The sequence below is a fragment of the Lepisosteus oculatus genome, chromosome 10, assembly GCF_040954835.1.
Source record: "Lepisosteus oculatus isolate fLepOcu1 chromosome 10, fLepOcu1.hap2, whole genome shotgun sequence".
NCBI lineage: Eukaryota > Metazoa > Chordata > Actinopteri > Semionotiformes > Lepisosteidae > Lepisosteus > Lepisosteus oculatus.
In genome coordinates this window covers 23444096-23468077 of record NC_090705.1, presented here as the reverse complement: position 1 = coordinate 23468077, position 23982 = coordinate 23444096, and the positions used below count along the sequence as shown (strand labels likewise).

General features: G+C 39.1%; 2 protein-coding genes across 6 annotated transcripts; one reads left to right on the top strand and one right to left on the bottom strand.

The window, feature by feature from the left end:
* Positions 1–1872: 1872 nt before the first annotated feature.
* On the bottom strand, positions 1873–8975 carry LOC107078592 (uncharacterized). Of its 5 annotated transcripts, none has more exons than XM_069195009.1 (8): positions 8885–8975; positions 8139–8216; positions 7878–7989; positions 7297–7401; positions 6561–6637; positions 5773–6004; positions 5509–5616; positions 1873–2535 (listed from the first exon to the last, which is right to left on the bottom strand). In XM_069195009.1, the coding sequence occupies exons 2-8, from the start codon at positions 8151–8153 to the stop codon at positions 2000–2002; spliced, it is 1185 nt and encodes a 394-aa protein (XP_069051110.1). In that variant the 5' UTR covers positions 8154–8216; positions 8885–8975; the 3' UTR covers positions 1873–1999. The 5 variants fall into 5 exon arrangements, with proteins under 5 accessions (XP_069051110.1, XP_069051111.1, XP_069051108.1 ...); XM_069195010.1 differs by lacking the exon at positions 8885–8975 and adding an exon at positions 8480–8546; XM_069195007.1 differs by lacking the exon at positions 8885–8975 and adding an exon at positions 8398–8488.
* Positions 8976–12896: 3921 nt separating this feature from the next.
* LOC102683744 (DOMON domain-containing protein FRRS1L) lies at positions 12897–20267 on the top strand. The gene is made up of 5 exons (XM_006635706.3): positions 12897–13306; positions 15776–15860; positions 18382–18520; positions 18671–18917; positions 19172–20267. Exons 1-5 carry the CDS (start codon positions 13102–13104, stop codon positions 19342–19344), a joined length of 849 nt encoding a protein of 282 aa, XP_006635769.1. The 5' UTR covers positions 12897–13101; the 3' UTR covers positions 19345–20267.
* The last annotated feature ends 3715 nt before the right edge of the window (positions 20268–23982 follow it).

Genomic DNA, 23982 nt, shown 5'->3' with positions numbered 1-23982 from the left:
TTTAATCTCAATGCAGTTTAATACAGCCTTGTCTTATTAATTATTGCAAGATTAGCCACACATAGTAGAAAATCACACAGGAGAGTCCGTACATTGAAAGTGGCTGTAAGATGCTGAAATTATGGTTCACTGTAGGCTACTGCAATTTAAAAAAAACATATTATCTGTTTAATACAAAAACCCTGATGAGAGGAATGAAGTGCTTAGATTATAGGTTTCCTTACCACAGTTATACGATCTGGGGGTGAAAAAGAACAGAGCTACTATAATCTTGTATTTGTCATTGACACTCAACCACATTTACCAGCTGAGAGTTTCTTCATCAATGATCAAAATATAGTGTGTCCACTATGCATATTCAGGAGTCACTTCACTCATCAGGTTACCTACAATACTTGCCAGTAAGTATTCTAACTAAATTTTCTGCAAAATGTTATATACTATACGTATTATAATATAAACCAAAAGTAAAAACAAGCAATCTGTAAATTTGAACAAATGCATTACTAAGATGCACTTTTGTTACAGTTACAGTACTGAAAACACCAGAGCATCTATTCCGGTATCATGACTAGACTATCCTCTTGTGGCAGAATGGTGCAATGCAGCTTTGCTTTCATAATTATCCTTTTCTTACCCCTTTTCCCGGTAAAGTTTTGTTGGGGAGCCAAAGCCTATCCCAGCAAGCAACAGATGAAAGGTGAGATACTCCCTAGATGGGACACCAGTCCACTGCAGGGTACACAGAAACACAAACTCCCACACTTGCCCAAGGATCAGTTTTCCAAGGAACAATTAACCTAACAATTTTAGAACTATGGAAGGAACCTGGAGCACCCAGAGGAAACCCACCCAAACATGGGAGGACTATACACATAAATAGCAGCTCTGCTATACACATAAATAGCAGCTCTGTGAGGCAGCAATGCTATCCACTACGCCACTGTGCTGCCCTTGCATTAAGATATTCATCCTAATTCTCTAGTTTTCCACTACACCCTGCTAAGATCAAAGTTTCAAGAGTTATAAATCACCATGAAATGTCATGTCATTTGCCAAACCGCTTTATATTGTACGGTGTCACGGGAAGTTGGAGCCTACCAGCAAGCAACGAGACCAGGCACCACTCCATCGTAGGGTAAGTGCAAGCCAATCATACATGGGGACAATTTGGAGGCCACAGTAAAGGCCGAGGGGGGAAATTTGGCCCGGACACCAAGATAACTCCATACTTTTATTGAGAAATGCTCGGGGATCTTTAATGACCACTGAGAGTCAGGACCTCAGTTTAACGTCTCATCTGAAAGATGGCGCCCACTACAGTATAGTGTCCCCGCCACTATACCAGGGCATTAGGACCCACACACAGCCACAGCTGCAGGTCCCACTAACACCACTTCTAGCAGCAACCATAGCTTCCCAGGAGATCTCCTATCCCAGTACTGACCAGGCTCAACCCTGCTTTGCTTTAGTGGGCTGCCAGTTAAGAGCTGCAGGGTGATGTGGCTGAACATGAAATTAATAACTGAAATATGTCACTGCATTATCTAAAAGATGCAAAGGCTTGAAGATTACATGTAACATTTGCTTCTAAGCTGTAATTTAATATCCACCTCGTTAGTTCACAATAGTCAAATACAAATTCAAAACATCAGTACCAGTTTATAAATCAAGTGTTATACTTTGCCCTGAAACTTAGCTACATAAAAATGTAAATATTCACATACTTGAACAAATATAAAAAAGCAAAAACCTTTAAGGAGATAACATTTTGAATGTTTCATAAAGTACATTTTTGTTCTTTGTAATTACCTGTTGCATCTGTAACAGCTGTTTATCTACTTAAAAGAAAAGCCTCAGCAGAAACAGAAAGATGGAAAATGTGTTTATTTTGAAGCATACAGTAACTTTTTAAAGCAACAGAAAAAAACAATAAATGATGATGCACTGCTTAAGAATAATATTGGTAGAGATACCTGTAATGTTGTGCAAATCTAATTTAATGATACTGGCTATAATACCCATTGTTTTTCCTAGCAAAATTATCATTTTCCATGGTTAATACTGATTGGCAATAAAACACCAGTAGGATAAAAAAGATTATGATTAAGAAAAACAGCATGCCTCCTAGATATTTTTTCTTTATATTATTTTTGTTTTCATCCCTTTCATTCAGATTCTTTCCACAGAGTGACTGCTGGACAATGTTGAGTTCAGTCTCACCGACACTGTTTGAATACTGGATGCTCTGGCTAGGCTCTCCACTGTGAATTCTAATGGGGGTGTTCCAACATTCTTCATGGTGATGGGCATTCTCTCCAGTTAAATATTCACAATCTTTATAGAAATGCTGAAATTCAGAATATGCAGGCGCAACAGAATTACTACTCTCTAATAGTGCAGAGCCTGTGCGATCAGGAAACTGGGGTCTATATTTTAATGGAGTTGGTGACTGCTTTCTCCATTTCTCTGGGATCTCTTCCGGATATGTCCTTTGAGAATTGGGGTAGAATTCATTGTTTTGCACCAGATTGTCTAGAAAGAAGATGGAAAGATTTGACATGGAATGAGTGGAAGAAACTTTGAATCTCTTTGAATACAGATAATGAATTATAATGGGTGTTAACTGATGCATGTATCTTTTAATACTGAACTTAAGCATGCACCTCTTATACTTACAGGTATATCAATTGATCTACTCTATTTGTCTGAATGCCTGAACTATATACTGTATATTAAATTAATACCTACTGTATAATATAATTACATGACTAATTAGTAAATAATGACTGTTTAAGGGTCAGAAATGATGATTACACTGGGATTGACCAAACCTTAATGTGAGTTTTTATACAGTAGCTACAAGAGCTAAGTAACTGTGAGACAGATGATAAATCTTGCTTGCAGTAAGGTTTACAAACCCTAACCCCTGTGTAAGGAGATAATCAGACTATTAGCTTTAAATAGACATTGTAATTTGTAAAAATGTATGCTTATTCATTAAGTTCATTAATAGGATAAAGTCATTTAGATCATTGTGTTTACCATGTTGGTAGTAATTGATACAAATATCAATATTTAGATTGGTGATTAAGTAATGAACCTAAAATAATAGGACTGTGTAAATAATAGTCAAACATTTAGAAGATAGCAATATTCAATCTCTTGAACTTCTCTGTTAATGGTGCATCTTAGTTCTGGGATTTTTCTTCATTGGCTTTTATAAAGAGAAGTTATTAACTGAAGGGGAGGAGGGATAACACTTCAATCTCTCACAGCTGTATTTAATCACCATCATTACAAAATGAGCTATATACGGTATATCAAACACAAACTCCCTTCACATTTGTCCTAAGCATCCTTAATAAGGATGACTGGCAGCCACCCCATTTCATCTCTTCCTCATCCTGTGGCCACCAAGTGGGTTAAGCCAAACCTAGCCCAAGAAATATTCCAAGCATTCACAAAGCAGTCCTTTCATGTTGTCATCCCTAGGGAATCTTTCCTGATAATGTACTTTTAATGTAGTGACCTTAGGTTGACACAATGTTTTAATGGAGCAATTAAAACAGGATTTTGAGAATCTGTATTGTCTTCCTTGATTTTAACGTATCCAAATGACATAGTATACTATTAAAATATTTGAGAGTTTATTGCCATCTCAGATTGCAATCATGGCACCTTCAAACAGGACTTTAATGTAACAATCGACTCAATCTGTTCCAAAATGATAAAACCAAAAACTAATGATCGTATAAGGACAGCGGTTATTGCAGTTAAAGGTGTTTAGGGTTGTTTGGATGAGAATTGCCTTGATGGGTCAATGACATCTTAGCTATGATTGCATTGGAGGCTCCAAAGATCATTGGAGCCTCCTTCCCTTCCATTTCTGTCACCTATCACAACCGCTGCTTAAACAGGGCCTCCAGTATAGTAGATGACCCCTCCCACCCCTCCCATAAACTCTTTGCCCTCCTACCATCTGGGAAAAAATATCGCACCAGGGCTAGCTCCACCAGGCTCTGTAACAGCTTCTTCCCACAGGCTGTCAGGCTCCTCAACATCCTGGAATCTACTCGCACCCACTCCAATTCCAGAAACAGGGTTTAAATCCTCCCAGTGTGTTGTGTATATTGTATTATGTATTGCTTTGTAATTTGCACTTTGCACTATGTGTATCCTGTCTATAATGTCTGTCAGTGTCCTGTCCGTCCTGTCTGTACTTGCACCGTGGACCAGGAGGAACGATATTTCGTTCCACTGTATACTTGTATATGGCTGGAATGACAAATAAACGTGACCTTCAACTTGAACTTGATTTCCTGCCCTGATCAATGTCACTCTTAACATACAGTAAGCACCATTCATTGCCACACCATTCAGGGATAATGTGTGGGGCTGCAAGCAAGTTTGACTGGACCCATGATTGAAAGGGGGCCTGACAGCCCGGGATAGCCCGGGATAGTTGACAGCCCCTGCACAAAGCTCCTGCCCATGGGGGAGAGTCAGGAGCCTTTGTCAAGAAGGCTTAAAAGACCCCAGTGAAGACTGAACTGGGACGTTTGGAAAAAGGAGCTCTTGCGGGACAGACTGCAGCAGTTTGGACCCAGGAGAGGATGCTTCTTGGCTTTTTGGTAAAGATCAGATGTAGTTGTACACAGGAGAGGACACACACAGCACAGTCTCCCAGAGTCTGGGAGCAGTGGAGGAAGACCCCATTATCGTGTTTCTCCCCCCTCTATCCCAAACTGGACTCTGGGACAAACAGGGTAGAGGGAGGGAACACTGGAGACACATTGTTTGGGACAGCCAGGACCAGAGAAGATACCTAAGGAAGTTCATAGAGGACAGAACTGAAGGACTAAATAATTTTGGGACATTTGTTGATGGTCCAATGGGGTACTTGCAGCCAGTCTGAAATGGATGTGTTTTAGAGTTGGTTTTGTATTATAATGAACTACAGTACACTACAGTAATTCTGGGAGATGAACAGATCCTATGGCAAATAAGGGGTCTAGCACCCTTTATAATTCCTAGGTGGCGTTGTTGTGTACAAAGCAGGAATAATTCTTGTTTGAAGGGACAACTACTGACTTAGGGGAGCTGAATAATTATAAGAAGTAAATTTTATATATTGTCTTTGCAGACGTTTCTGCCACTCAACCTCCTTTTCTATATTATTAGTACATATATATTTTTTTTAAGTGCTGAGTTTGATCGTTACAGTTATAATTAAAGCCACTTCATTTGAATACGTACACCTTACTTTTAATTCATCAAAGTATGACAATATTGGCATGAGGTGAATACTTTCAAAAAGAACTACATATACTGTACATACTGTAATTTCTGATAAATGGTTACTGTTCCATTGCATGGCCTTAAGTGCAGAGTTAATATAAACACCTAGGCTATTTTCATTGCATGTCTGCTTCACTTTAGCAATAATTATATTCCTGTGATATGGAGTTTTGTTTCCCATATGCAGTATTTTGCACTTACACTCACCTAGGTAGTCATTATTTAACCACTTTTTCTCCATGTTGTCCGAAACCTTTCTTCTCAAATTGTAACTCGTTCTTCTGCGTGGTCTCAAGATACGATCGGGCAGTGTATCTTTAAAAAAAAAATTAAAGTCAAGTGTTATGTTGTCTGGGTAAAGCTCTTACAGATTTTATGGTCATGTAATAAACTGAAAGACTAAAGGGAATAAAAGGAGAACATCACAAGGTTCATTCCGTAAAACTTTTGTTCTTTCCAACTATATTGTACCTTGTTTAAAGTCAGCAAGATTATTTTTGCCAGTCTTCAGAATTTTGGATCCTCTGTGTTCCTGACATTGGCTTTCTCCCTCATGCTTAAGAACTTTCAAAACCTGTTGTTGAAAATCTTCAAAAGTTTCAACTGTATCATCACAGACGTGACTGGAAGCACAAGAACCCTCTTTGCACTGAGCAGCATGAGAAACACTGCATTCTGGAACTTCACCGAGTTTCTTGCAAGCCTAAGCGTATGAAAATATTTTATTCAAATACATATTGTGCACACTATTGCATGTTAATACAGTAAAGTACCTTACATATTCCTTTTGAGAAACTGCTGAATGTTTTCTTCCTTGCTTTGTGTTAATGGCAGGAAATCAGAGCAAATTGCAATTGTCGAACTCTGACCAACAAGACTGGCTTCTTTGCATTTCCCAAGATTTTGCTCAACTAATATATAATTAACTAATGATATAATATCCTCATCAATGCATTTAACTTTAAGTGTTTAATGCATTTAAGTTAAATGTCTTTAATTTCTACAATTATATTCCTGTGTATTTATTACGTGTATTTAACCATACAGCTGAGAAGGTCATATAAGGGGTAGGTGAATATTGGAAAAAATAAAATTCTCTCCATGCGAGGATATCGTCAATCTCTGCATAAAACATAAGAAGTCTAAAAACTAATTTAACATATACTGTTATACAAAATACAATGGAAGATAAAACAAATAAAAAATTATTAGTACACAAACCACACAACATTTGTGATGCTATGCGTATAACCTATTACCTGAATGGCAGTCCCTGTTCTAGAGGAAGCTATCCTGGTAACTGGCCTTTTAACAGGTGCCTTACAGATTTTCTTTGCTATACAAGAAGAAGAAAAAAAATAACTGCAAAGCAATTCTGCTTTTTTCTAAGGATTGACTTATTTGAATCAGTATTCATTGCTTTCTACAGGAGCATTACCCAGTCTATTTTTTTTCCACTTAAAATAGAGAAAGAAAAACGATGCATTTTCCCCAATACATCCTCGATAAAGCCCTCTGCTGGCTCAATGAGATTACAGTTTTCAGAATAGGTCTGTTTTTTAGATCCCACCGATATACAACTTCAAGTAGGCATGGAGAAATTATAAATGAATTCTGATGCAATTTGAATATTTTCAAAAACTGTCACCCTTTTTGGGGACAGGCAAAACTGTAGGTAAAAAAAACTAATCTTATTCTCGAGTTTTCAAGGTTTGAGGAAGAAATTATAAAATATAAGTTTGTAATTGTTCGAATTGTTCGTTGTTTCTCTATAATTCAGTATTCCTGGTCTATCATTCCACTGAAAAGAACAGACATTCTTTGGCCTTACACTTTTATTTTGTAAAATAGGATATTTACGAGAAACAGAATGTTTGGTTTTAAGACTTGAATGAGGGATCATAATCTTTGAGCTGCTTTTCTTTCTGTTCAATTATACTCTACAGGCATTCCATTTTGTCATTGGTTTTAGTCTGTCCCCATGTTCTTTCTTACCAGGTTTGCCATCATGTGTGTCCCGAGTCCAGCCGGACAAGCTGACAGTGGAATGCCTTCTCTGAGTGCGACAATGAGTGACAGACAGTCTAGGGGAACTCAGCCCTGTCACGTTGTGGCAATTAAAAAAAAACATGGATTATTGCAAACTATTCTTGTGACCACTGTAAAAAACAAAACTAAAATTAAACAAGCATTAACCTCAAATTAATCGAGTTTTCAGACTGCTATAATACACACTGATATAATTCACGTGCTGAAAGTAAGCTGTGGCTTTAAATTAAATTAAAAAATAACTAACCATACCATTGATTATGAATTACAGGTATACAACAGTCTAAATCTTTTAGCAATAGCAGGCTGATGTACAGTACATTACTACATTTCTGTGTATTGTTACTGTGTATAGAGTTACTTGGGAATTGTAAAATCAAGAATAATAAAAATTCCAAAATAATTCAACACAAGATAAATGACAATATTTGTACTGAAAATACTGTACAACAGCACTTTACAACCGTAAAGACTTTTCTGAATTATAATCAAACAGATTTCAGCAATGTTAAGATAAAGAAAATTACCTGTTGTAGTCGAGTCAAGACGCGGTTTCGCCTTGGGACGCACTTTCTCGGTTTTTGACAGTGTTTCCCCTACTTTATTGGGAATTTGAACTTTAAGGTTGTCGTAGTTTTCCTAAAACCACACGATTAATAAGTACTTTGCATATTTAAAAATTAAAAATCCCCTTTAAAAACAGAGAGGTTTCAGACACAATAGACAATACAACACAACTGTATTTAAAAATGCGAATTATGATCAAATCCACGACCACTATACAGTACCTTTGCGGATTTCATTTCTTGGCAGTTAACTTCAGAGTCACCCTTCAGGGCTATCTTCCAAGCGCAGCAGCCCCTACACTGAATTGAACAGACAAGCACGTCATTTTTGTAAAATGCGCTCATTAAAAAATCGCGTTTTTTAAGACAACAATTGCTAGATTAGCTAAAACCATATATTATATAATAAACTTTTATTTATTGCTTTAAATTTATTTTATTTCAAATTCAAATGTAAATTACTACCAGTAATAAGAATTACGTTCTTCAGAGGCCTATATTTTTCCTCGGTTCCGTTCGCATCCACGGTATTGCATTCCGCTTAAAAAAGTTATTTAAACAACCTGTTTTTTTTGTAAAGTCGAAAATTACAAACAGCCATGAAATCAATCACCTCTTCTCGAGCACACCGCTTGCTTTTGAAAATAAACAGCCTGTGTGTGCCGCGAGGTGCGGGTAAAATGACATCACTGGGACTGTTCGTGAAGTGGAGAAAGAAATCTAAACTGATTTCAACACTGCGTGGAAATTCCTACAGTTAAACAATCATCAGACCTCCACTGGACTGCGCTGGCCTACCCATTCTAGCAATGCAGACAATTTGATAATGTCACCCAATGTAGCAGGGGTGGGGAACCTTTTTTCTGCCAAGGGCCATTTGGATATTTATAACATCATTCGCGGGCCATACAAAATTATCGATTTAAAAATTAGCCTGCTATATTTGGTCAAACATTTAATTAACTCACCCCCAATGCGATGGCTGGAACTGCTTCTCTTTGGTGAGGCGTGTGATGTTAGCTGGTATTGATGATGTTGCTACTCGCAAGTGCTTTTCCAGGTTTGCGTCGGTCATTCTGGAGCGCAGTCAACTCTTGGCGATGGTAAGTTTTGGAAAATAACTGCTCGCAGCAGTAAGTTGTTCCGAACACAGATGCATATTTCAATGCATGTCTCCTCAAAGTGGGAAATTCATCATTGCTTATGTAACGTTTATAGAACTCAAGCAGTGGGAGGTTGTGGTACCTAGCTTTCAGCTCATCATCGCTTTGCACCTGAATGATTTCGTGTTGTAGGTCATCAGGCACATCAGCTGGTTCCACATTGAACAGTGTAGCAAAGATGTTCAATTCCATTTGTTTACTTTTCACATCATGAATCTTTCATTAAATGCCTCAATTAGTTTCGCACATTCACCAGCATATTCAAGTGTCGTAGAAGGCTTTTGTCCTTCCAGAGTGGGGAAATGCACCGTGTTATTCCTTTCGATTGGCTTTTTTCATTACTGCTTACGCATCGCCACAAACTAGGCACACAGGTTTGCCTTTTACTTCCACAAAAAAATAATTTGTCCATTTCTCTTGGAAAGATCGACACTCTGCATCAACTTTTCTTTTCTTTGTAGTCGCCATTTGTAGGATGTCACACCACTTAAGTTTTAATAACTATCCAGTGTGTGTGTCGCCAGCGACGCGATTAATTTGCTTTGATCGCTGTTCTAATCCTGCATCTTGGATTTGGAACATATCCAACATTTGTATCATCGACTCTTAAGGTCTTTTCTGTGTACTGTAATTTCCTTAATCTTCATCTGAGATTCAGTTTTTGCGAGGATTGTTGATCGTGGACGTGTGGATAAAAGTTGGATTGGAGTTATCGTCTGTGTCGACAAAGAAGTCGACAACATCGTCGTCAATCAGCGGAGGCAAGGTCATCAACGTCGCGAGGAATCATCTCATTGCATCTCGTCTCATCATCACCGGATCGCCATAGTTTCGCCACAGTGTGTTAACACTTTCGCAACGTGTACACTCCCAGCCTGCCTGGCACTGACTGTCCTCTGAGTCACCGCAATACAGGCAGACGGGCTGCGGGCAGCCGACGAGAAGCATGCGTGTCTGTCCCGTCATGTACTCATATGTGTCCTGTCTATCCCGTAATGGACGTTCCTTGCTTGTCCCTCAAAATGTACGTTATTATTATGATTCACTTAATATAAATTTACATTACTATGAAAAAAGCTCCTAGATTTATTGAATTTCGAGTCCCCCGTGCTGTTGCCTTGGCAGGGCCAGACCAAATGATAAGGCCCGTGGGCCGGATGTTCCCCACCCCTGCAATATAGCAAAGAATTACAGAATTATAAAGCACCCCATTCCTTGATAATTATATAAATCTGAATGCTAAAACATATTTTAAGACATGTTTTATAATATGCATGTACCATGGGTGAAAGAATCTCTCCAATCATTTCTCTTTGGTGTATTGTTTGTAACAAATCTTGCATCTTGTTTGTGACCATGTATGTCACTGGAGCCAGTCCTGACTCCTGTTTAGTATTTAGGACCCTGTGCAGACAGTATAATCTGGTAGTGACTGGAAAAGGGCTACAGGAAAACATGGTTTGGAATGGAAGGGACGGCGAACAGGGGGAGGTGCCGATGGTGATCAGGTGCAATGGTGGAGCACAGGCAAACAAGTCCAAAAACATAGGAAATCTGGGAATCAGTCCAAAATCCAAAACCAGGTGATCCATTCAAGACAAGACAATTAAAAAAAAACAGGAGCAAGGACAAGGAAGTAGGAAATTAAAAATGGAGTGACGAGGCCAGGCACTCCAAGCCCTGGACTCAGCTGGTCAGGATGCTGTTCAGAAGCCTATGCCTTCAAGCCACGAATGTGGGGCGACTTGAAGCTAGGCGGGCCTCCAGGCATCCGTCTTCCAATGCAGAGCCCCGAGCTTTCGGAGCACCGAGTTTAAATAATACTAGTGAATTCAGGGACAGGTGTACATGATGATGAACGAAAAACACAGAAGAGTCGGAGTGCCCTCTAGATGAGGGATGACAATAGTGACAAAAAGATGCAGGTACTGTAGGTTAATTGACTTCTGGGAAAACTGGCCCTGGTTTGAGTGAGTGTGTTTGTATCTGTGTGTGCCCTGCGATTGACTGGCATCCTATCTAGGGATGTATCACACTTTGTGCCCATTGCTGGCCATGTTAGGCTCTTACCCTGCATTGAATAAAGCGGTTAGAAAATGGAAGGACAGAATCTCATGCTAATCTGTGAAGTTAATCATAAGAGTAGGTGTTATGTTATGACCATGACTGCTTATTTTAAATACATTCCCAAAAATCAAGTCACAATGATTTAATTACAGTACCATTACAAGGCTTAACGTCATCACTGATTAGGGGATCAGATTGAAAATGTTTGTATCATGTTATCTGGGCACAAAGATTAATGTTGGAGTATGTCTTCATATGTATATATGTTCATAAACGAAACTAATGTGTAGACTTACCAAGGGAGACTTATTTAGTACTTTAGTAATACTGTAATAGTACATTTTTATTTTTGAGGATAATTTGAACTTTTTGACTTCCATAAAAGCTTTGTGACAAATATTTGTGTTAAATATCAGCAACAACCTAATGGTACACATATTCTTACATATGGAAGGCAATGAATACCATAAAATAAATAAAATATTGCATAAATAAAGCCTTATAAAAAGTAGACCTTATATTTGGGATCAAGGGGAGAAACTGGTACTGTATAGAAGCAAAATCCAAAGAAAAACACTTCAGAAATATGTCGTGCTGTTTGGAAAAATGGGTTCGTACCTCTGTGATATCAGAGTCTGGTCTTTATACAGAACAATTTTATAAAGTGATGTACTACATTGTACTTAGCCCAATTATTGTTGATTCTGAACTTATAAAAACGGTCAAATAACCCATACCTGAAAATGTCTGATATGGTTTTACGGTAACATTGCTACAACATTTCGTTTCAGTGCTCAGTGCCACTGCATACTGTAGCTATTATTTATCACACTAGCATCCAATAACACTGCACTATTGTTATGTAATATTAAGATTTTACTTAATCAATCACAAAGAATAGTTTATTATAAATATCACATTTGTTTTCTAAAGGTTTTGGCGGAATTTATACTGTAGTTACTTTTTTATAGATCATATAATCATAACACTTGCATTATTTCCAACTACGGCTTTATTTCAAATACACTGCGCACAGTAGGTTGTAATGTACAGTATACAGTACCAGATGTACAAAATCTACCCAACATACACGATATAATTACTGTTTACATCACTTTGGGGTACAAAAAAGCGACATCTTCTTTGTACAGTATGTTAATTTTTTAAAAAATATTCGTTTTAGTATAGCGTTTTAATGTTAGCACTTATTACGTAGATTACCTGTGAGGGAGGAATTGTACTTTCTCATATTTTCCCAATTTTGTTATTTCAGTACCACATCGTTGCTTTCTCTGATGTGTTTAATTTTGGATATTGTCCAGAAATCTGGGGGCTGTATCTCAGTCTGTAGTCGTTCTAAATCCAATATTATTGAAATGCAGAATAAATCGGTTAAATAAAGACAATCTGTAGGTTACTGTTTTCTGGACACACTAGACTACCGAAGTACCACAGAAATTTAAGCAGACATGATTTACTTGCCGGCTGAGCCCCTTTTAGTTCATAAAGGTACAAATCTGTATTTTTTAGAGGGGGGTGGGATGATGAAACGGATGAAAAAATACCCCTTTGCTTTCTAATGATACCTAACACATTTCAAATTGTACCGAAGGCTGTATTCAACTGAACCAATAAATGGTCTTTTTTTTTCTCACGGCTCTTAAGCGCATTATTAAACCAGACTGTTTCTATATCTAATCCCCCTAATTCTGCATTGGTTTTGACTCATTTATTCCTGCGTACACTGTGCCCCTTACCCTTACGCAGAATCGGAGTGGCTTATTGTACAGGCAATTTCTGGTTGACTAAATCACTCAAAATGAAATGCGTTGTCTTGTGGGGTTGCCATGTAAGAAAGACCTGATGCACTTTTTTTTAACAAAACATCCCTTAGATGAATTTTGAGATTTCGTGCTACCTAGTATTTTTTAATTAGAATAGGTTCTATTTGTGTCATGTTTGCCCTGTGGATGCTGCTGCAACTGCTTCTTCTCCTGTACCCGAGCTGCCGGCGGGGCGTGATTTCTAGCCCCACCGATGATAGCGCAGCTCGGAGCGGCCGCGGAGACCACGGGGAGCCGGGCCACGAAGAAACGCACCAGGATTCCTACAGCACCTTTGCGTCCGAGTTTTTCGAGTCCAGATACTTGACGGATGAAGGTATTCGTTTTCTGTTGCTCCGCGAAGTACTCCTTTCATTCAAGAAATATTTGTCGAGCGCATTCATCGGTTTATTATGAGCAGAACAGTTTTGATGAATATCTTAAGTATCATTAAGATGTTTTAATTAAGAGCCAGTGGGGTTCAATAAGGTCTACTTGTTTAGCATAAATTATCTCTGTGCAAAAAAACGTCGCTTATTTGTTGTTGTTTTTTTGCAGTTGAAGCAGTGTTAATTTTAAATCAGAACCGCGGTTGGATAAGCTTCATCTTGTTCAAATCACGGCCTGCTCGGTAATTGTAGATTTATTGACAGTTGTCACATTTACTTGAAGGAATACATATACAGAACATATGGTCTAGCATGAGACATTTATACTTTAACTGCCCACTGCTGATTTATCAGCACCCTGGTCAGCAACTCGCATAGCTTTCCACTCTCCATAGCCAATTGTGAGCTCTGCGAAGTTGGCCTCCCCAGAAACAGCATTATTAGTCTAGTATCTCCTTTCTATTGCTCTTCAGCAGATATATTAATGTATTAATGCAGGTGTACTTAGTTTACAAATTGCGTTTCGTTTCGGTCTAACGGTACAAAGCCAAGGTACCGTAACACAACCCGTGCCTCTTTGATTTGCTATTGTTCTTTTAGGTTATAAAAATATGAAGGTGTTCATAGGACTTCTTATCCACATCCTGCGTGTTATATACTATACATATACACTATGTAAATAAAAAATATCTTGGGGTATAAATAGTATGGGATGTTTGTTTCTATCAAATAGAATAAGTTGAAAAACATAACACCTTCTATACTTGTATGATTTCATAAATACAACTGCAGTAATAATTTTATCTTTTCAATTGTGCTCTGTATTATAAACGTTAGTATTATGCATAATATCATGTTACTACAGTCCTGAAATAAGCAGGGAAACACAGCAATAGTAAATAGACATTTTGCCGTCATACTGAATTTGTGTAGTATTGTACTCCATTCTTATTAGATTTAAACAGATTTGTTTTCATTCCAGATTAAACACTTTAAATATTTAATAATTACACTGTGATATGCTGAACAAGTACACATACGTGTCTGCCATGTGAATCCTAGGTGTACAATAAAATAATTTTTAAAGATCCGTTTCTTCTTCTGTATCCCAGGGATAAGCCATACTAAATCTTTCCATTGTTTCTGTGAAACCATGTACTTTCTTTTGGTCTCTCTGTTTTTCTGGTGGCTGGTGACCCTGTAAGAAGAGCCTGTTTTTAAATTCTGTGCTCTAAACTCATTTGGACAGAGAATTCTCTCCAGATTGCATGGATGCAGGGGGTCGTGTTCCCAGAGGACTGCTGATCTGGCGGTCCAAGAGAGTGTGTTAAAAATTGTAGCACAGTGTAATGTTTTTTTCTTTCCGGCTTTGTGGGATTAACTGTTTTTTGGGGGGATGAGAGAGATGAATGGTGTTACCAAAGGGTGTTTTTGTAAAAAACAAATCTGCATTACAGATTTCTGCAGGGGGCTGATGTAGGGGTATCACTGACAAAATCAGTTAATTTTTTGCTTTGTTTTGCAGTTGGACTCCATATTTTGTTAGTATATATGCTAATAGAAAACAAAAGTATACAGTAGATGTTACCAGAAATTGAAAAATATTCCACTTTTCAGCTCCCTGTGTCTGAGAGGAGCTTATTGATCCAAGAATCTCATCCAGTCCTTTTTCTGAAGGATCCTTCGGGAATCATCTTCAAATCACACATGCTTTAGTGGTAATGAGAAGCTTTATTCATTGTGAAAATAAGGCCTTGTCAGCATTGGTGTACACTTCCCACCAACACTCATCCATCCAATTCATTTTCTAACCACTTCATCCAATTCAGGGTTGGGGGGGAGCTGGAGCCTATCCCAGCACACAATGAGCACAAGAGAAGCTACACCCTGAATGGGATCCCAGTCCACCACGGGGTGCACACTCACACCAGGTTCAGGTTTCCCAGAACCTTCCCAGTCTTTGGACTGTGGGAGAAAACTGGTGCACCCAGAGGAAACCCACAAGCTCCACATAGATAGATAGATAGATCCCAGGCGTTGAACTGAACCCAGGACTTCAGCACTGTAAGGCAGTTATGCTAACCACTGCACCACCATGCCACCTATAAATAATATTGATCATATTTGAATTAATTACTGTTAACTAGAATAAATGCCACTGTGGTGCTTGAAATGTTACGAGAGACTAAAACCATCTATCCACTTCAGAGTTCTGTTGTTTTCCTCTGGAATTGCTGAGGAAATTACTGTTTGTCTGTTGTAACAGATTTGCCTCTTGTCAGTTTTCACTGAATCAGTTTCCATTTCCTCTCAAAGAATGTCTGTCTTGTTAAAGTGTTAATGTTCAAACATTTGGGAACACAGCGGCTGTTACAGAATAATGATATCCTTCAAGTTGATGCTTTTTGTTTTTGTAGGTTACCCCTTTCCTACTGCCCCACCAGTAGATCCATTTGCCAAAATCAAAGTGAGTGACTGTGGGATAACTAAAGGATGCTTCAGGTAGGACTTATAAGCTTTTAATTGACCTTTTCCATTTGATAACGTTTGTGCAAGTGAAATATATTTGTATGCATTCTGTTGGAATTACACGTGCTAGTTTTCAAATGCAATCTTTATATAATCTTGTACAAAAAACTCAGAAAGTAATATAAGGCAAAATCTCTGTAGATTTAAAACCATTTACTGTATATAACATCACTTTATTAACCCTTTACAATTCCTTGTATTAGGAATTTGTTTTCTCACATACCCCAGCTTGCTCTCCATGAGACACACAGACAGGGAGAGAGCCTGGGGTCAGAGCACAGGGTCTGCCATTGTACGGAGCCCCTGGAGCAGTTGGGGTTAAGGGTCTTGCTCAGGGGCCCAACAAAGTAAGATTCCTCTGCCAGCTACAGGATTTGAACCAGTAACCTTCCAGCCACAGGTGTAGATCCTTAGCTACAGAGCTACTAGTCAGACAAGCAGGATTGTAGTAGAAGTATTGCATATTGTTACAAACAGGGGTTTTACTAAAGTAGTGAATAGCAGAAAGTAACCAAGCAGATTAATTGATAATTAAATTAAATAATTTTAATCCCCAATTTATTTTTGGGGGATTTTGACATGATTTTGTCAAAAATGTATCCAAGCAGGTGCTATAATCGGAGGCACCTGAGTTTATTGTTCTCTAGCTTAGCTTTGCTGACAGGAGTAATAATTCAGGCATACTGGGTTAAACAACTACTTATTAATACTGACAAAACAAACATTGATTAATACTGACAATACACACACTAAACAACACACAACATAAACATAACAATACACAGGTTATACTACGGTATGTACACATTTGTTAACAAGGAGTTTCAAAGGCCTATGTCCTAACCGCCCAGAAGAAACAGAAAAACTCTTACAAAGTATTCAACTCTTATATAACGCCTACAAAGGATCAAGATCAAGCTACCCTCTAAGCTAAACAGAACACGACCTACAGTTAACCTACAGTTAAATCTCTCTCTGTATACCTGGATGCTACAAAACAAATAGGAACCTATCCCCTTATTCTGAACCTATCCCCTTATTCTAAAAATCAGCTAATCAGGGGAGGCTGTTTTTAACTGAGAAATAAATTAAAGTTTAGTAAAAAACAACAGAATGCAAAGCTTTATTAACAAGGTTCAAATACTGAACTCAATCTATTTTTCTGGATGATCGGGACAGGGAGCTCTTGTAATCCGTCTTTCTGTCCCATATCATTCCACCTGTCTCTTACTGTTGGCCCTCTCCCTGCTTCTCTGTGCCTGCTTGTATTATGAAGTGTTCCTTGACTGTTGATGACACCGTTATTCATTTACCACGAACTTAATTAAGGTAATCCAAAGACAGTTTTACAATTGCTTAGAACATGGAACTGGAAATGTTAATAATTATAATAATAATTGCTCACACTTATGTAGCGCTTTTCTGGACACTCCACTCAAAGCGCTTTACAGGTAATGGGGACTCCCCTCCACCACCACCAATGTGCAGCCCCACCTGGATGATGAGACGGCAGCCATAGTGCACCAGAACGTTCACCACACATCAGCTATTAGTGGGGAGGAGAGCAGAGTAATGAAGCCAATTCATAGATGGGGATTATTAGGAGGCCATGATTGGTAAGGGCCAATGGGAACTTTTTTTGGCCAGGAAGCCAGGGTTACACCCCTACTCTTTTCGAGAAATGCCCTGGGATTTTTAATGACCACAGAGAGTCAGGACCTCAGTTTTACGTGTCATCCGAAGGACGGCACCCATTTACAGTATAGTGTCCCTGTCACTATACTGGGGCATTAGGACCCACATGGTCTGCAGGGAGAGTGCCCCCTGCTGGCCCCGCTAACACCTCTTCCAAATGTTGACACTCGGTAGGTGTTACCTGTTGTATTTAGATTCTGAAAGACATTTTAACAGTCACAAGAGTTGTAACAGTATGTTCATGGAATGTTTTCTAATATATACTTATGTCATATGAAGGAATAATGTGCACAAAATAAGCACTCCAAGAATGACTGAAACTTGTGATGCCTGTAATAATTTGTGAGACTCTTAAATTGTGACATGATAATTGTGACCATTATTTTTTGACATGATTTTACACAACTTGTTACGTTTTCAGAAGAAAACCATGACTTTTAATACTTTTCTAATAGGAACTGCTCTTTTTTTTCATGCAGCCTTTCTATATTGCTAAAGTAAGAAAAGCTTGCAGGAGAAAAGGTGCTAAATGTTACATGGTTCTTTTGCAGTGATAAAAAGGAGAAGTATTTATCTCCATTCACATTCACTAGCAGCAGCACAGGAATTCCCTTTACTCAATAAAACTGAAAAAAAGAGAAAATTACTGGTGTTTTCCCCTCTTCAAAGTGTTGGGAAAAACCAGTGTGCATTGCCCTGTGTGGCATTGTTGTGAATCCTGGGACCATGGTGGGACAAAATAGTAAAATTCTGGGACCTAAATCATTATCATAATCGCTCTTGTCGTTTTACTCTAAAGGTATGGCAAACCAGGTTGCGATGCAGAGACGTGTGATTACTTCCTCAGCTACCGCAGAATTGGAGCAGACGTGGAATTTGAGCTGAGTGCTGACACTGATGGCTGGGTAGCAGTGGGATTTTCGTCAGACAAGAAGATGGTAAGCATCTAAAAACTTGGATGAGCATGCTTTTCTGTGATGGGTGTCTTCATTAAAAAGCTATTGGCACACCCTAGCTAAAAAAACAAGCCGAGCTGCAGCAGTTTCGAGGCTTGCATCGCAAGGAGTGGCATGCTGTTTCTCCTGCAGGGTGGGGATGATGTCATGGCCTGCGTCCATGACGACAACGGGCGGGTTCGCATCCACCACTTCTACAACGTGGGCCAGTGGGCCAAGGAGATCAAGAGGAACCCAGCGCGGGATGAGGAGGGCATCTTTGAGAACAACAGGGTGACGTGCCGCTTCAAGAGGCCAGTTTACGTCCCTCGTGAGGAGACTCTCGTTGACCTGCACCTGAGCTGGTACTATCTGTTTGCCTGGGGCCCAGCGATTCAAGGTGAGCTGGGGGCTTTCCTCCATCTGTTCCCCCACTGCTCAGTACAGGCTCAGCATGCACTCAGCACACAGGGACTTCACAGAGGCGTAGAGTCATGTCCTCAGACCCTCCACACACATCCGCCTCCCTAATAACCCTTCCGAATTTCGTTTTCAAGAAACCGTCTCATTTGAGGATTTGGGATTTGCGTTCCAGTGATTTCGCATTTGCTCTATGTCACCCCCCTTCCTTTTGCCCCCTTTCTCCTGACGCAGGGTCCATCACGAGGCACGACATTGACTCTCCGCCCGTGTCGGATCACATGATCAGCATTTACAACTACGAGGACGTCTTCATGCCCTCGGCTGCGTACCAGACGTTCTCCTCCCCCTTCTGTCTGCTGCTCATCGTTGCGCTCACGTTCTATCTGCTGATGGGGACGCCGTAGCCTGGCCGCTACGAAAGTGGAGGGGCCAAGCAATAATACGCAGGACTGAGAACAACTGTGCGCCACTGCCCAGGGGTGGCTCTGGAAAGGCGCCATGTAATAATAAGCTGGAGAAGAAGAAGGGCACTGATTAGGAAGCAAATGATTGTAGTTTCACCATCATCTAACCAAACCATTAACTGATAATGCACAATGAACTCTTCGTTCTCTGGGCCATTCTCTGAGGCAGGCGATACGTTTACATTGGTGTTGGATTTAGTGACCTTGGCCTTACTTCATGGTCTGCTGCAGCACTGGCTTTTGTATTTATTATTTATATTGATGCTGTGATTGCCAGTTCCATCCTTTTCATGTTTCTCCTTTGTTCTACGATGGGTCCAGACAGGATGCGACCGCAGCTGAGAAAATCTGATGAACGACAGCAGTGAATCTGGGTGGTTTCAGCAGGTACAGGAACGTGGTGTGAAACCGTTTTCAGCCTTGCTCATATTTGTAATCTGTTTTGTTTTTTTCTGTGCACGCTCTTTGCACTATTTCTGACGATAAACTAGTCTATAAACCTGTGCAGAGTCAATTGGTTGGTTTCTAATTGGTTCATTTGTGATATCTGTGCCCACATTCACAGGCACAAATGGTCCTTGGTTTCATGTTGTTATGACAAATCTACTCTAGCATTATATATTACCACAGAGTAAACTGCCAAAGGTGTGGGATGAAGGACAGCCAGAATAACATTCCATTTCAAGATTTAGAAATCCAACATTTAAAAGGAAATATATATATATATTACCATGGCTTCACTGTTCAGTTCATTGTTGACCTTCATTGATGGGCTGGATCCTGAGAAGAGTCTCAGTTCTGATGTTGGAAGATATAAGGAGCATGCAAAGCGTTTGATGTTATTATGACCGCTGCTGCTCTCTATCCAGAGAACACCCTGAACACCCTGAACAAGCAGCTGACAAGATGAATGGTTAACGTTCTTAAAAACCTTTGATGGCTAAAATATTTGCAAACCATATTAGAAAAATTATTTTTTAGCATTTCATGTTACCCCGTCATTGTCCCCATGCCTGCTTTGCAAATTACTTTCCTTTAACAAATAACAGAAAAATGAGATGCAGAATGTATCGGGAATACTTAAATATTGAATATAAGGTCAAATAACTACTTTTTACTTTAATAAATAACTTATTATACTGTACCTTTATCATACTTCACATGAATAGTAGCTTCCTTGTGGCGTCTGTATATACAGCAAAGCTGATGAACGACTCCTTACATGTGTTGTTTTAAAGGGAAAATAGAAGTTATTTACAATGTTTATTTTGCCCATCATGGTTCTCTTGAATATGCCTCTCTAGTCAGTGAACTAAGGTGCATTGTCAGACCATTGGTCTTCAGGAATATTGCACTTTTGTCATAACTATACAATCTAGGATCCATAAGAAAAATAACATGGTAATGTTGAGATAGCAGTGAGCATGTCATTAGGGTTAATAACGCCCATCATTAAGGTTTTTACTGAGTGACAAGACAGGGTTGTGTTGTCTTCCTGACAAAATATTCATTTTATCTGCTTTATTTACTGCATTTGTATGCCAGTTGATTTGCTGAAAATCAAGTCAAACGAAAAGATTAGTTTTGCATAATAAAATCCCTTGTACGTTGCTGGTAATGGTACCAAGCATGGGTACAGCTGTTGCAGAATTGAAGAATTCTGTCTTAAAAAGATAATCAGTTCACTGTCTCCCCTTTATATTCTGTAACATAGAAAGTGAATTTTTGTGATTTTTTTTATCAGTTCAGGAATATGAATCAGAACATTCTGTCCGTTGAAACAGTCTATAGTAGAGTTGGATTCAGAAAAGTAATTGCTTGACAGGAAGGAAGCTTACTTGGCTCTTACAGTATGTGTAGACTATTGATCTGATAATTAAGATTTGTACTGTATTACTGAATCACGTGTGCCATCTATTTTTCCTTTTGGGTGAAACTTAAATAGGTTTTGCTGTCCCATTATTGAGATATATGTACAGTTACAGTATATCTTGAGTCCGAATGTGCCTGGAGAGTATGGGAGAGATTATATATGTGCGTATTAGTTTCTCTGTGAATTAAGTATTAAAAACAAAAGGTTATGCAATACTGCTTTCAGACAGAGCTCAAATACGTAAAACCTTGAAGTGTAAAAGTACATTGAGGAGAGTCAGAAAATAATGGGATATCAAATAATTCTAGGAAATTGCAGTACAGATGAAGAGGATTTACTTTTTTGTGCCCATGTCTGTGGGAGTTCTGGTCATTTAATGTACATCAACATGAAATTGTTTAATCCATTCAATAATAGGGAGTAAAAGTGCTTCACTGTAGCTCTAGAACTATCAGGTACATTGTAGCTACAGCTCTCAACAGATGGAGAGTGGGCGGCCAGTGACACTGAGGTTTTGTTAAGAGTAAGCCTGCCAGTTTGGTTGTGCTGTAAGGCTTGACTGATACTGCATCCATGTATTAATGTTTTTATTTTCACTTGCAGCATTTCTTCCTAATAAACTTCATGTTGAAAAAAAGTTACAACATTTTTGCTTTTGTTGTTATTTTTTGTCCATGCTCGCTATTTTGCTCCTTTAATTTCTTGTCTTATTTTTAAATTATATGTAATTTCCAACACTTTCAAGATGATTTCAGCTGTATTGTGGGTCTTCATCAATAAAAGTCTTCATTGCTGTTCAGTAATTTGGTTAAACCCTATTAAAAATGGAGTATAGCCAGGACTGAATTTACTTGGCATTACTGGTTTACAGTAGATCGACAGCTGAGAGATCGACAAGTCGGAAACTTTTTTATGAGAAATGAGCTAGGAAGCTGCCGCAAAGGCGAAGATGGGACGAAGATGGGACGGAGAGAGCAATAAGAAACAAAATGCGCATGTCTGAAACATGATATTTACAGGTATGTGCTCAACCTTCACCTAAACCTTTGTTTAAAGATGCACTTCACAGAGTTCATATGTGAAACTCCACCTTAACAGATTTTTTTTTTATTTTCTTAAGCTTTAGCTCATTGTGAAAAGTACTTTTCACTTGAGGCCTTCTCACAGCTGCTACTATGCTCTAGCCCTGGGGTTCTTAACCGGGAGGTCACAATGTAGCCCAAGGGCAGTTGCGCAATAAGCAATGAAAAATCTACAGGAGCTAAGAGGCCAACAATCTACCCTCCAAAAAGCCACCACTGTGAACCAGAAGGCACTTAAGTCGTCTTTCATCATAGCGAACTGGATTGCCAAAACATGGAAGCCACACACGTAAGGTGAGACTTTTTTCTTACCTTGCGCTAAGGAAATGGTTTCAATCGCGTGGGAAAAGCACCGCAGAGCAGCTAGCATTGATACCAGTGTCAAATGATACCGTGTCTAACCACAGTGGGCGTATGACAAGAGACGTGGAAGAGGAAGTGATTGCTTAGATAAAATCTAGTGTGCAGTTTTCTTTACAACTTGACCAGACCACTGATGTCTGCGGAAATGCTTGTTTACGCCAGATTTGGTGAAGAGGGAGAAATTAATTAGGCTTTTGTGTTCTGTCGTCCACTTCCTGAGCGTGTCACTGGCGATCAACATTTTGTTTTGCTGGACACATATGTACGTGAGCATGAAATTGACTGGAAAAAGTGTGTGAGAATCTGCTCAGACGGTACATGAGCTATGACTGGCAAACACAGTGGGCTAGTCACGAAAGTATAGGCCGTTGTTCCGTTCACTTTGTGGAGGTGTCGTATGATTCATCGATAAGGCCTCGTGGCTAAGAAAATGCCCCCCGAACTCAAACAAGTAACGGATGAAGCTGTTCATACTCTGAATTCTATCAAGGCCAGTGCATCAAGCACATGACTTGTAAAGGGAATTCCAAGCATTAAGCATATGATGACTGGAGAGGCAGCCTTTTGCTACTACGCACCCAAAACTGTGGAATAGTACTCCTAAAATATTAGAGGCCAGCCCTGTGTTTGACTGGCAAACACAGTGGGCTAGTCACGAAAGTATAGGCCGTTGTTCCGTTCACTTTGTGAAGGTGTCGTATGATTCATCGATAAGACCTCGTGGCTAAGAAAATGCCCCCCGAACTCAAACAAGTAACGGATGAAGCTGTTCGTACTCTGAATTCCATCAAGGCCAGTGCATCAAGCACATGACTTGTAAAGGGAATTCCAAGCATTAAGCATATGATGACTGGAGAGGCAGCCTTTTGCTACTACGCACCCAAAACTGTGGAATAGTACTCCTAAAATATTAGAGGCCGGCCCTGTGTTTTTTTTAAACGGCAGCTTAAAATATTTTTTACTCTGGATTTTTAAAATATAATTTCAGTGCTATTTGTATTGTTTGTGCATGGTTCTTTTAAATTATTGTTGCTTATTTTAAGTTACTTAAAGTGTTTTTAACTTGTTTCTAACAAGCACTTTGAGTTACAAAACATCGTATGAAAGGTGCTTTATAAGTAAAAATTATTAAGTGAGTAGGCTTACAATTAATACACGGTGACGATTTTTAAATCCGTGTGAAGGGGGCGGGTAGCGAAATATTTTTAACCCCCCAAAAGGGTCATACTCTCAAAAAGATTAAGAACCTCTGTCTTATCT